Genomic DNA, 12,345 nt, shown 5'->3' on the forward strand with positions numbered 1-12,345 from the left:
GCCAGGTATGCCCCTGTCTCAGGCTCCTCCCTCACCTGGGGCAGTCCCCGCTCAGCTGGCCCTAGAGACGGAAACAGATCCTCGGCTGGGGCCATGGAAGAGAGCCCGATGTGGGAACCGGACGCCTGGGCCTCCTCTGGGGGGTGGCCGGCACCCCGGGAGGCCAGAACAGGTGGGGGAGCCCGAGGAAGGTCAGGTCCCACTCCCCTGGTTGGCAGAAGTCCTGAGGGAGGCGGAGAACGGAGGTCCGCCTCCTGGGACCCCAGGGCCGAAGGGGGAGGGGCTTCGGCTCCCGGGTCTCTGGGGGAGAGGGGACCCAGAGGCTGGGACTTCTGGGTCCTGGGGAGGAGTCTGGAGACCCGGAGTCTTGGAGGAGGAGAGGGCTAGGGGCTGGAGTATCTGAGGGTATCTGAGGAATGGGAGGGGCCGGGATCACAACCTGAATTAGAGGGAAAAGGAAGTTGAGGAGCGAACTCCTCAGCCCTGGGGTAGGAGGGGCCTGGAGGGGCCGCACTTGGGTGCTTGGCGGGGCTATGGGGTGTGTCTGGGACCGGGGATTCCAAACTCCCGGATCTGAGGGGGGAGGGGCTGGGGGTCTGGACCCCTGGGCCTGAGGGGGGAGGGGCTGGGAGTCTGGACCCCTGGGCCTGAGGGGGTAGGGGCTGGGGGTCTGGATCCCTGGGCCTGAGGGAGGAGGGGCTGGGAGTCTGGACCCCTGGGCCTGAGGGAGGAGGGGCTGGGGGTCTGGACCCCTGGGCCTGAGGGGGGAGGGGCTGGGGGTCTGGACCCCTGGGCCTGAGGGGGGAGGGGCTGGGGGCCTGGACGCCTGGACTCTCCCAGCCGCCTGTCCTCCTGCCCCAGGTCCATCGCTGTCCTCTGTGCTTAATGAGCTCCCCAGTGCTGCTACCCTTCGGTACCGAGGCCCTGGGGTGCTGCCCTGGGGGGCCGTGGAGGAGGAGGAGGAGGAGGACGGACAGAGGAGCACCCAGTCCCGTGCAGAAGCCACACAAAAGGAGCTGCAGGAGCCTGGCCCTTCCCGGGAACTGCCGTGGCCCATGCAGGCCAGACGGGCACACAGGTGAGGCCCACCTCCCACCTCCCGCCTCCCAGCCAGGTGTGGACCATCCTCCCACTCGTTGGAGGCTCTGTCTCCATCTCACTCTGTCCTTCTGTCAGTCCCTGCCTCTCTCAGAGCTGCCTCTGGGTTTCTTTCTCTCCTGTCTGTGTTTGTGCTTCTCTGATTGCAAGGAGTCCTGTCTCCGGGATTCTTTCTCCTCTCTCTCTCTCTCTCCCAAGTTCTCGTCTCTTTGTGTCGTCTGTCCCTCCAAGGCTGTCTGCCTCTATTTCTCTCTGGGTGTCTGAAATCTGTCAGGTTTTTTTCCTCTCTGCTTTATGTCTGTCTCTGCCTCCCCCTCTTCAAAGCCTATCACTCTTTCATTTCTTTCTTTCCTCTTTCCCGCTACATAATTTACGGACCCAGTGAAAGCTGAAAATGCTGGGTCTCCCGTTCAACAATTATTACTCATTTTAAGACGGCAACAGCACAGCATTCAAACAGCACAGCAAGTGGGACGCCCTTCCGAGAACGGGGCCCTGTGTGACTCTTCAGAGAGCCCTTGAAAACTGACCCTTGTTCCTTACATAATCCTGACACCGATTCAGGATTGTGGGGAATTTTCTGACGCTCTGACACTAGCTTGGTGTCCAACAATTCAACTCAATTCTGACGCTATCTACCTGGAGATATAACCTCATTAACATAAAAAAAGGCACCTTAAAAAAAAAAAAAAGGCACCTTTATCACTATCACCACTTAGGAAATTCGAGGATTTAAGAACTGTGTGCCAGAAACAGGACAAAGACCGAATATATACTTTTTTAAAAAGTTTTTTCCAGTTTTATTTAGATACAGTTGACATACAGCATCGTGCAAGTTTAAGGTGTACAATGTGTTGATTTGATACACTTATATTGATATATTGCAAAGTGATTACCCCAGTAGCGCTAGCCAACATCTCCATCATGTCACATAATTACTATTTCTTTTCAGTGGTCAGAACATTGAAGATCTACTCTCCTAGCAAGCTTCAAGTATACAACACAGTATTATGAGCTACAATCACCAAGCTATACCTTAAATCCCCAGAATTTATTCATCTTATAACTGGAAGTTTGTACTCTTTGACCAACATCTCCATTTCCCTACCCTATCCCCAGCCCCTGGTAAACACCATCCTAAGCTCTTTTGAGTTTGGTTTGGTTTTTTTTTTTATTTTTATTTATTTATTCTTTTGAGTTCGGTTTTTTTAGATTCCACATGTGAGATCATCATACACTACCAAATATATATTTCTTATTATAAATCACAATATCACAACTACCTTTCTTTTTTCTTTTTTTTTCATTTTTTACTTCATGATGGTATTTGCTGACAGAAAAGTGCATGAAACATCATGTAGAAACTTAGAGTTTTCCCAAAGTGAGGGCCCAGGTAAACGCCACCTAGGGCAACCCCCTTTCTTCTTCCCACACTTTCACTGAGGATCATTCCTTGCTTTTCTTCATAGCTTTGTCACCTGTGTGTGTAGCCCTAAAGAGAAGAGTTTAACTGTGTTTGCTCTGTGCCTTTGTGTAAATCGAACCCTGCAGTCTGTATTTTCTGTCTGTCTTCCTATGCTGAGCATTAGGTGTGTTTCTTTTCATTGCTATGGAGTATCCCGTGTTAGGAATATATTTCAACTAACTTCCTGGTTCAAGGATTAGGTTGTTTCTACATGTGGGTGGTTTCCATTTGGGGCCACTAGGCCCTTCCTTTTCTGTGTCTGACTCTGTTTCCCTCCCAGACAGAGCCTTGCCAGGAACCAAGTGGCTCAGGGCTCGGGGTCCAGGGCCGCCCACTGGACTCTTCGGCTTCGGAGGTCGAAGGAGAAGGTGCGGGAAGGCCTGCGCTCCATGCAGCCCTGGGAGTGGACGCTGAAGAGGATTGGGGGTACAGTGGGCTTTGGTCTGGCATCTTGGGACGGGACTGGACCCCTGGGTCTGAGGGGGTTGGGGCCGGGGGCCAGGACCCCTGGGCCTGAGGGAGGAGGGGCTGGGGGCTGAACTCCCGGGTCTGAGGGAGGAGGGGCCTGGGACGAGAAAGGAGCCCGCGGCCTCTCTGCTGCCCCCTGCAGGCCAGTTTGGCGCCGGCACTAAGTCCTACTTCTCCCTGCTGCGCTTCCTGCTGCTTCTCAACGTGCTGGCCTCCGTGCTTACAGCCTGCATGATTCTGCTGCCCACCTGGTTGGAAGGGGCTCCCCCTGGTCCCCCTGCCCCTAACGCCTCCTCACCCTGCGGCTCCTACAGCCCCGGCTCTCAGGGCCTGGTCGCCTTCTCCACCGAGCTCTTCAATTTGCTCTCCGGAGAGGTGCGTGCCTGGGTCCCTGGGAAGCCCCCGCTCTGAGCTCTAGTGCCCTCAGTGACCCCCGACCCCGATAGCCCAGCTCCCTGAACCCTGCCTCCACCCAGACCCGTGGTGACCTCTGCCCTGCCTTTCCTTCCCCAGGGTTTTCTAGAATGGTCTCCTCTCTTCTATGGGTTCTACCCGCCCCGCTCACACCTGGCCATCACCTACTTGTGCTGCACCTTCGCCGTTTGCCTCCTCTACCTGCTGCTCACCCTGCACCGGTCAGTGCCACCCCTACGCCCAGGCCCCCCAGACCATGGGGGAGTAGCAGTGATAGATCCCCCTCCTCCAGAATCCCGAGTCTTGCTCTGTGGTCCCTTTCTCTCCGTTTGAGTTGCAATCGAATTTTAAAATGCTTCATGATTGCTGCAGGCCAGGGATAAAGATGAGAAGTTTCTCCCTCCTGTGACTTACAGTCTAGTGGGGAAGGTAAGATATTAAACAAGCAAGCAGATTAATTACATCTTTTCTGGAGGGGAGAATGCTAAACAAATAGAGGTGATTCATTCACTCATGCAACAGATATTTATTGAGCAGATACTATGGGCCGGGCATTGTTCTAGGCAGCTGGCAAAAAAGAACAAACAAACAAAAACCCAACAGAGTCTGGTCCTGGGGGAGCTGACATTTTAACAGGAGAGACGAGTGATAAGCAATAAGCCCTAATGAGTGGATTGCATGGCTTGTTAGAGGGTGATCGGGTACAAGCAGAGCAGGTGAGGGGGATTGACAGTGATACTGGGCCAGGTTGCTGCTGTTTTGTTTTGTTTTGTTTTCTCCACACCACACAGCTTGTGGGATCTTAGTTCCCTGACCAGGGATTGAACCCGGGCCCCAGCAGTGAAAGTATTGAGTCCTAACCACTGGACCGCCAGGGAACTCCCCAGGCTGCTGGGATTTTCTTGTTTTCACTTTTTTTTGCATTTATTTTTTGCAGCATTTATTCCCGGGCCATAAGTTTTTGTTTCTTCAGTTTCTTCTGGGATATCTTTTTCTTCTGGGCAACCTCCTCTTCTGGTTTAGGAACAATCTGTTCTTTTTCAGTAAGGATCATCTCAATGTGGCAGGGAGAGCTCACGTATGGGTTGATCTGACCATGAGCTCTGTAAGTTCTGCACCGCATCTTGGGGGCTTTGTTCGCCTGGATGTGCTCAGTGACCAGAGAGTCTACATCTAAGCCCTTAAGTTCAGCATTACTCTCTGCATTTTTGAGCATGTGCAGTGAAAATTCAGCACTCTTTTTGGGTCACCGACCCTGCGTCCAGCCCCACTGTTTGGCCTGGGGACACCTACCAACTCCACCATTGTAACGACGGAATGGCACACATCGTTTTTTTTGTTTTTTTTCTTTAAACATCTTTATTGGAGTATAATTGCTTTACAATGTTGTGTTAGTTTCTGCTGTATAACAGTGAATCAGCATCATCAAAAAATCCACATTGCTTCTTTAAAGTGACATCCTTCAGATACTTGGTGGCTTTTTGGATATGCATACCCTTAATGGCCTGGGCAGTTTCACGAGTGTTCTTAAAGTGAACACAAAGATTTGAACCTCTTGACTTGCATGATTCTGTGGGGTTTTCTGGGTCAAGTGAATAGCGAACCACTTTTAGAGGTCACCTCAGGCCACTTACCGGAAAAAGGCCAGGCTGCTGTTTTTTTGTGTGTTTTGTTGTTGTTGTTGTTGTTATTTATTTTTGGCTGTGTTGGGTCTTCGTTGCTGCACGTGGGCTTTCTCTAGTTGCAGCGAGCGGGGGCTACTTTTCGTTGCGGTGCACGGGCTTCTCATTGCGGTGGCTTCTCTTGTTGCAGAGCATGGGCTCTAGGCACGCGGGCTTCAGTAGTTGTGGCTCGTGGGCTGAGTAGTTGTGGCTTGTGTGCTGAGTAGTTGTGGCGCACGGGCTTAGTTGCTCCGCAGCATGTGGGATCTTCCCGGACCAGGGCTCAAACCCGTGTCCCCTGCATTGGCAGGCGGATTCTTAACCACTGCGCCACCAGGGAAGCCCGGTGACAGTCTTTCTGACAGGTGTGAGGTGATAGCTCATGATTTTGATTTGCATTTCCCGGATGATTAGTGACATTGAGCACCTTTTTATATACCTGTCGGCCATCTGCTTGTCTTCTTTGAAAAAATGTCTATTCAATTCCTCTGCCCATTTTTTAATGGGGTTGTTTGGGTTGGTTGGTTGGTTGGTGTTTTGTTTTTTTGCTATTGAGTTCTATGAATTCTTTCTACATTTTAGATATTAACCCTTTATCAGATAGATGATATGCAAGTATTTTCTCTAATTCTGTAGGTTGCCTCTTCCTTTTTTGGATTGTTTCTTTTGCTGTGTATAAGCTTTTTAGTAGCCCCATTTATTAATTTTTCCTTTGGTTATTTGTGCTTTTGGTGTCACATCCAAAAGAACGTTGCTCAGACCAACATCAAGGAGACTTTCTTCTGTTTTCTTCTAGGAGTTTTTCAGTTTCAGGTCTTATGCTTAAGTATTAAATCCGTTTAGAGTTAATTTTTGTGAATGGTTTAAGGTTGGGGTCTAATGTCAGTCTTCTGCATGTGGATATCCAGTTTTCCCAACACCATTTATTGAAGAGACTGTCCTTTCCCCACTGAGTATGTGGGCTTCCTTGTCAAATATTAGTTGACCATATATATTTCTCATTAAAAATAAAAAATCACAGGGAATTCCCTGGTGGTCCAGTGGTTAGGACGCTGTGCTTTCACTGCTGGGGCCTGGGTTCAATCCCTGGTCGGGGAACTAAGATCCTGAAAGCTGCGTGGCATGACAAAACACACACACACACACACACACCCAGAAAAATGGACAAAGTATAGATCTTGGTACATTTCCCATCCACATCAAGAAATAGAACATGACTAGCTTCCAGAAGCTCCTCGATATCTCTTCAGCTTACTCCATCCCCCCCCACGTGCCCAACCACCATTGTTTCTATTGACCCTATAGCTTGCTTTTGGCCTGTTTGTTCTTTATATAAAGGGAGACTGTATATATGTTGAGAGGAAAGCCCACGGGATTCTCTGATAATTGCATGTGGGGTGTGGTAAATGATGGAAGTTAAGAATGACTCCAGGTGTTTGCTGTCAGTTGAGATGGGGAGGGCTGTAGAAAGAACAGGCTTTGTCGGGGAGTATCTGGGGTGCAGTTTTGGACCAGCTGATTCCGGGATGCCTTTTGGACTGATGAGGGAATACTGAGTAGGCAGTTGCATACATGGGTTCTGCAGAGGAGTCTGGACTGAAGTTACAAACCTGAGACTCACTGGCATTCAGGCAAGCCTGGGAGATCCCCAAGGGAAGGCACTAGGATCAAGAAAGAAACCAAGAACTTAAAAAAAAAAAAGAGGAGTGTTTCCTAAATGCCAGGCACCGTGACAGGGCCCAGGAACACCAGATGGGGGTCCCCCTACCTTTGTCCAGCTTACAGTCGAGTAGGGGAGATAAATTTCGAGATAAGACTGTTAAATAAACAGGCAAGTCAGCAATTTGAGTTTGGGAGCTGTACTATGTAGAAAACAAATGGGAGGATAACGATAGAGCATAGAGCAGGGATCAGCACAATTTTTTTTCTGATAAAAAAAAAATGAAGGCCAGGTAGGAAATATTTTCATCTTTGCAGGCCATGTGGTCTCTGTCTCAGCTAGAGTCTGCTGGGCAAAAGCAGCTGTGGACAGTAGGAAAATGAGTGGGTGTGGCTGTGTGCCAATCAAACTTTATTTACAAAAACAGGATTTGGTCCCAGGGCCGTAGTTTGCTGCCCCCGTGTAATAGAGAATAATGGGTGGGGACCCTCATTAGATGGAGTGGTCAGTAAAGAACTCTCTGAGGAAGTGACCTGTAGAGGAAGACTGGAAAGTTGGGAGGGAGCCAGCCAGGTGAACAGCCAAGACACCAGCATTGCAGATGGAGGGGACCGTGAGTGCAAAGGCCCTGTGGTGGAAAGAGGTTGGGAAATGAAAGGCGAGGAGGAGGAGGGGGGACAGGATTTGAGCTTGGAGAGGTAGGTGGGGGCCAGATCAGGGGGGCTATGCTATGAAGGAGCCTAGGACTCAAGAACAAAGAGAAGCTGTGACTTCCCTGGCGGTCCAGTGGTTAAGACTCTGCGCTTCCACTGCAGGGGGCACGGGTTCCATCCCTGGTCGGGGAACTAAGATCCCACACGCTGCAGGGCACAGCCGAAAGATTTTTAAAAAACAACCAAAAAACAAAAAACAAAGAGAAGCTGCGGAATAGGTTTTAAGTGGGAATGCCATCGGATCCGCATGAAAGGAACGCTCTACTAGCTCGGGAGCGGAGACCGGGCACAGGTGTTAGCAGGGAGAGCAGGTGGGAGTCCTCTGGGCCCACTTGAGAGGTGATGGGGGCCAGCGCCGGGGCGGCGAAGGTGGATGTGGAGTCTTCCTGCTGTTTTCTGTTTCTTTCCTTTTCTCTGGTTTTCTATCCCCTCCCTGGGTCTCTGTCCCCCTCTCTCCAGTCTCTTTACCTGCCCCCTCCTCTTCTGAGTCTCTGACCACCCCCCCCCCTTCCTCCGTCTCTTTTTCTCTGAGTCTTTGTCCCCTTTTCTTGGAATCTCTGCCCCCCTTTGGGGGTCTCAGTCTTCCCTCTGAACGTCTCTCTCCCCAGAGTCTCTGTTCTCTTCTCTCTGAAGAGCTGTCGTTTATCTCTTAGGTTTCCGTCTTTTCTTTTTGGGTGTCTGGCCTCCTCTGGGCCTCTCTGCATCTCTTTCTTGGTCTTTGGCGACAATGACTGTATGTGTCTCCACCAGGCAGCAGCTCTCCAAATGCCCAAGGTCTTAGAGTTCATTTTCCCTGTTTGCCCCAGAAGGGGAGAGGGGGGTCCCCCCTGCTTGTGGCTGTCCTGCTACACCCCGTCTCTCGGATCTCCCCTCTCTTAGCTCCGTGTCTGGGCTGAAGCAGACGCTGTTGGCTGAGTCAGGGGCTGTGACCAGCTACAGCCACCGGGTGTTCTCCGCCTGGGACTTTGGCCTCAGCGGGAAGGTCCACGTGCGGCTGCGCCAGCGCAACATCCTATTTGAGTTGCAGGTGCGCTTAGGGGTGGGGGGGGCCTACAACCAGATGTCACCCGAGGGGGCGGGGCTGATAGAATGGGCGGGGCCTAGACCAGGGACCGGGCCTCCAGAGAGATGCTGGGCGGAGCTTTCTTCTAAGGAGGCGGGCCTTGGGGAAAAGGGGTCAAGGCCACTACAGGGATGCCTGAAGTCAAAGGGTACAGGAAAAAGCTAGCAGCAGGAAACGGGCGGTACCTAAAGCTCCTCGGTTCAAAGTTAAGAGAAGGGTGTGGCCAGAAAGGGCTTGATAAAGTAGAACTGTAACTCCAAACACCAGGCATGAGTGCTGGGCGGGTCCTGGGAGGAGCTGGACGTGTTGGGCGGGGCCTTGGGGGCGGAGCCAGATCTCAATTGTCACCTGGAGGGCCCTGGATGGGCTGGGATAAGGATTATAGATGTTCTTGGAGGGGCGGTGCTGCATCGGTTCACGCTGAGCCTGGGCTCTGGACCACAGGCTGCACCTAGGGTAATGGAACCCAAGTGGACGTCTCTTCCGGCCTTAGGTGGAGCTGGAGGAAGCAGCGGTGCGGCGCCAGGCTGCGGTGCGGACGCTGGGCCAACAAGCCAGGGTGTGGTCGGTGCGGGTGCTGCTCAACGTGGCGGTGGTGGCACTCCTGGGGGCAGCCCTCTACGGCGTCTACTGGGCTACAGGGGCCACTGCGAAGCTGCAGGTGTGGAGGGCCCCGGGGGAGGAAAGGGCCTGGTACCTACATTTCCAGGGGTGGAGGAGACTGAGGCCTATGATTCCTGGAATCTCAGAGAGGAGGGATTGGTGTGGGGCGGGGGGGGGGGGATTATGTTTGGACTTTGGACTTCAGGGTGATGAAGGAGGAAGAGGCTGGGGGAGGATGTTAAGCATGGCTCCTGAAGGACCCCAGAGCCTCTTCTCTTGGTCCACCCTCCCTCCTAGGAGATGCATCATATCCAGCGGACGCCACTGCTGAAGCTCGTGGTGGAGTACCTTCCGTCCATCTTCATCTCCGGGGTCAACTTCGTGCTGCCACCGGTGTTCAAGCTCATTGCCCCACTGGAGGGCTACACCAGGAGCCGCCAGATCGTTTTTATCCTGCTCAGGTTCTGGACTCCTGGGGTGGGCTGGGGATGATGGTGGGGCTGGTCGGGGGACATTGGTTGTAGCAAATAAGAGACTGAAATCGTCAGGATATGGGATCCAGCGGGATCTGGATTCAAATCCCGACTCTTCCTGTCACTGAGCCTCAGTTTTCTTCATCTGGGAAATGAGGAGAATTGTGAGCACGCTCCACACAGGAGGGTCCAGGCACGTGGTGGGCACTCGGTCAGAGCTGATTCCCTTTCTCTCTCTTCCCCTTGCCAGGACAGTGTCTCTCCGCCTGGTCTCCCTGCCGGTCCTGCTCTTGTCTCTCTGGAATCAGATCACTTGCCGGGGAGATGCGAACGCTGAGGAGTGCAAAACCTGTGGCTACAATTACAGAGAACTTCCGGTGAGGATGAGGGGTGGGAGGGGACGGACTCCTGGGTCCTTGAAGGAAAGGAGGAGCCCGGTGGGTCCGGACCCCTGGCTTGGGAGGAAAGGGGAGCTTGGGGTGCTAGAATACCTTCCCCTTGAGGACAGGGGTATGGATTAAAAAAAACCCTAAAGACCCCCAGAGAAAGTATTGATAGAATCTCATATGCTTGCAGTTTGGAGACTCAGACGTTCGGGTCTACAGGTGTCTGGGTCCTGAGGTCTTTATGACCTGTTCTTCCTTCCTCAGTGCTGGGAGACTCGCCTGGGACAGGAGATGTACAAACTCCTGCTGTTTGACCTCCTGACCGGCCTGGCAGTCACGCTGCTCATCCAGTTTCCTCGGAAGTGAGAGTCCCGCCCCTTGCTGTGGCCCCGCCCCGCACCCAGTTTTCTCTTTCGCCCCGCCCCTTTCTAGCCCTGCCTCTGACTGCCCTGTCCGCAGACCCCGCCCCTCCACGAGTTTGGTAGTCACTTCCCTGTGGCCCTGTCCCTACTGCCATGATTACCTCTACGCCTCAAGCCCCGCCCTCTAGGCACACCCCCTCCAGAACCTTGAAGGCTCCGCCCCACCCCCAGATATGCTCACTTCCGATTGGTGGGCGGGACGGTGAAGGCGGGGAAACCCGTGGCCGGCCCGCCTCTGATTCGGCCCGGCCTCACCCCGCCCCTCAGGCTGCTCTGTGGCCTCTGTCCCGGGGCGCTGGGTCGTTTTGCGGGGACCCTGGAGTTCCAGGTGCCTGACGAAGTGCTGGGGCTCATCTACGCACAGACAGTGGTCTGGGTGGGGAGTTTTTTCTGCCCTTTACTGCCTTTGCTCAACACGGCCAAGTTTCTGCTGCTTTTCTATTTGAAGAAGGTGAGGGGTGGGGAGCACCCTTGGGTCTGAAGCGGGAGGTATTGGGGCTTGGGCTTCTGGGTCCTGGGGGGAGGAGGGGACTGAGGGATATGACTACTGGGTCCCGGCGGGGGAGGATGCCAGGGTCGTGGACTACTAGATCCTGACGGAGGGTGGGTCTGGAGGACAGACTCCTGGATGTGGGAGAAGGAGGGGTCCAGGGCATCCCAACTTTTGGGTCTGAGGGAAGGGGGGACCCGGACGCCTGTGTCTGATGGTGGAAAAGAACTAGGGCTCCTGGACCCTGACTGAGGAGAGGAGGCCAGGGACCAGGGCTCCTGGATGGTGGAGAAGGAGAGTCTGGGGCTCAGATTCCCTCATCCCCTCCCACCAGATCACCCTCTTCTCCACCTGCTCCCCGGCCTCCCGCACCTTTCGGGCCTCCACTGTGAACTTCTTCTTCCCCCTGGTCCTTCTCCTGGGTCTGGCCAGCTCCACCGTTCCTGTGCTTTATAGCATCTTCCTGTAAGTGTGAGAGGCACCTGCCTCTCTCTCCCTCCCTCCTTCCTCCTTTCTCCAGGGTTCTGACTTTTGGCCATCCTTGAGCTCTGCCTGTCTCTGACTTCAGGATCCCACCTTCTAAGCTGTGTGGTCCATTCCGGGGGCAGTCGTCCATCTGGGCCAAGATCCCCGAGTCTATTTGCAAGCTCCCTCAGACTGCCCAGGAATTTCTCTTCTTCCTGGGGACCCAGGCTTTTGCTGTGCCCCTTCTGCTGATCTCCAGGTGAGAGCCCTAGACTCCTGGGTCTGAGTTTGAATGTCTGACCTGGGGTCCCGCTGCCTGCTTCCAAGAGAGAAGGGGGCTGGGGGTCCAGACTCTTGGGTCTGAGGAAAGGAGGGGGCTGGGATACTAGACTTCTTGAGTCTGAAGGAGGAGGTCCAGACTCCTGATCACTAAAGAGCCCTAAGTTGAAGATATTCTAAGGGCGTTTGGGGAGTAGCTTCCATTCCGTCTCTTCTAGCATCCTGATGGTGTATACCGTGGCCCTGGCTAACTCATATGGACGCCTCATCTCTGAACTCAAACGCCAGATAGAGACGGTGAGCCAGGCCCGGTCCCTGGGAAGGGGTCCTGGGGAATATGGAAAGGGACACGGGTGGAGAGAAGATCTGTCTCATCTCCACCTCTCTTTACCCTTTACCTCAGGAGGCGCAGAATAAAGTCTTCCTGGCACAGCGCGCTGTGGCGCTGAGCTCGGCCAACAGAGCTCTTTGACCTCTCCAGCCTGGCTCAGGGTGACGTCCCACTTTCAGACCCAGACCTGCCCTCAGATACTTTGTAAGCCTCGGCCACATCATTTGGAAAATGAGCGAACTGGAGAAGACCCCATGCTTTTCCAGCCCTGGGATTCACTGCTAAGTCCCTGACTCTCCAGTGAACCTCTTTCTAGTACCAATAAACACAGCGGAGGCTGCAGAGCGCTTTTTG

At 53.4% G+C, this 12,345-nt stretch overlaps 1 protein-coding gene and 1 pseudogene across 1 annotated transcript; one reads left to right on the top strand and one right to left on the bottom strand.

Moving 5' to 3' along the window:
- Window positions 1–19: 19 nt before the first annotated feature.
- Window positions 20–12,333, top strand: TMC4 (transmembrane channel like 4). The gene is made up of 15 exons (XM_059905679.1): window positions 20–172; window positions 862–1,078; window positions 2,844–2,989; window positions 3,174–3,406; window positions 3,545–3,666; window positions 8,359–8,506; window positions 9,036–9,203; window positions 9,443–9,606; window positions 9,869–9,995; window positions 10,269–10,366; window positions 10,694–10,877; window positions 11,251–11,381; window positions 11,485–11,640; window positions 11,879–11,957; window positions 12,064–12,333. The coding sequence occupies exons 1-15, from the start codon at window positions 94–96 to the stop codon at window positions 12,130–12,132; spliced, it is 2,121 nt and encodes a 706-aa protein (XP_059761662.1). The 5' UTR covers window positions 20–93; the 3' UTR covers window positions 12,133–12,333.
- LOC132354137 (large ribosomal subunit protein uL22-like) lies at window positions 2,302–5,049 on the bottom strand (annotated as a pseudogene).
- Window positions 12,334–12,345: the final 12 nt, after the last annotated feature.

The sequence above is a fragment of the Balaenoptera ricei genome, chromosome 19, assembly GCF_028023285.1.
Source record: "Balaenoptera ricei isolate mBalRic1 chromosome 19, mBalRic1.hap2, whole genome shotgun sequence".
Classification (NCBI taxonomy): Eukaryota; Metazoa; Chordata; class Mammalia; order Artiodactyla; family Balaenopteridae; genus Balaenoptera; species Balaenoptera ricei.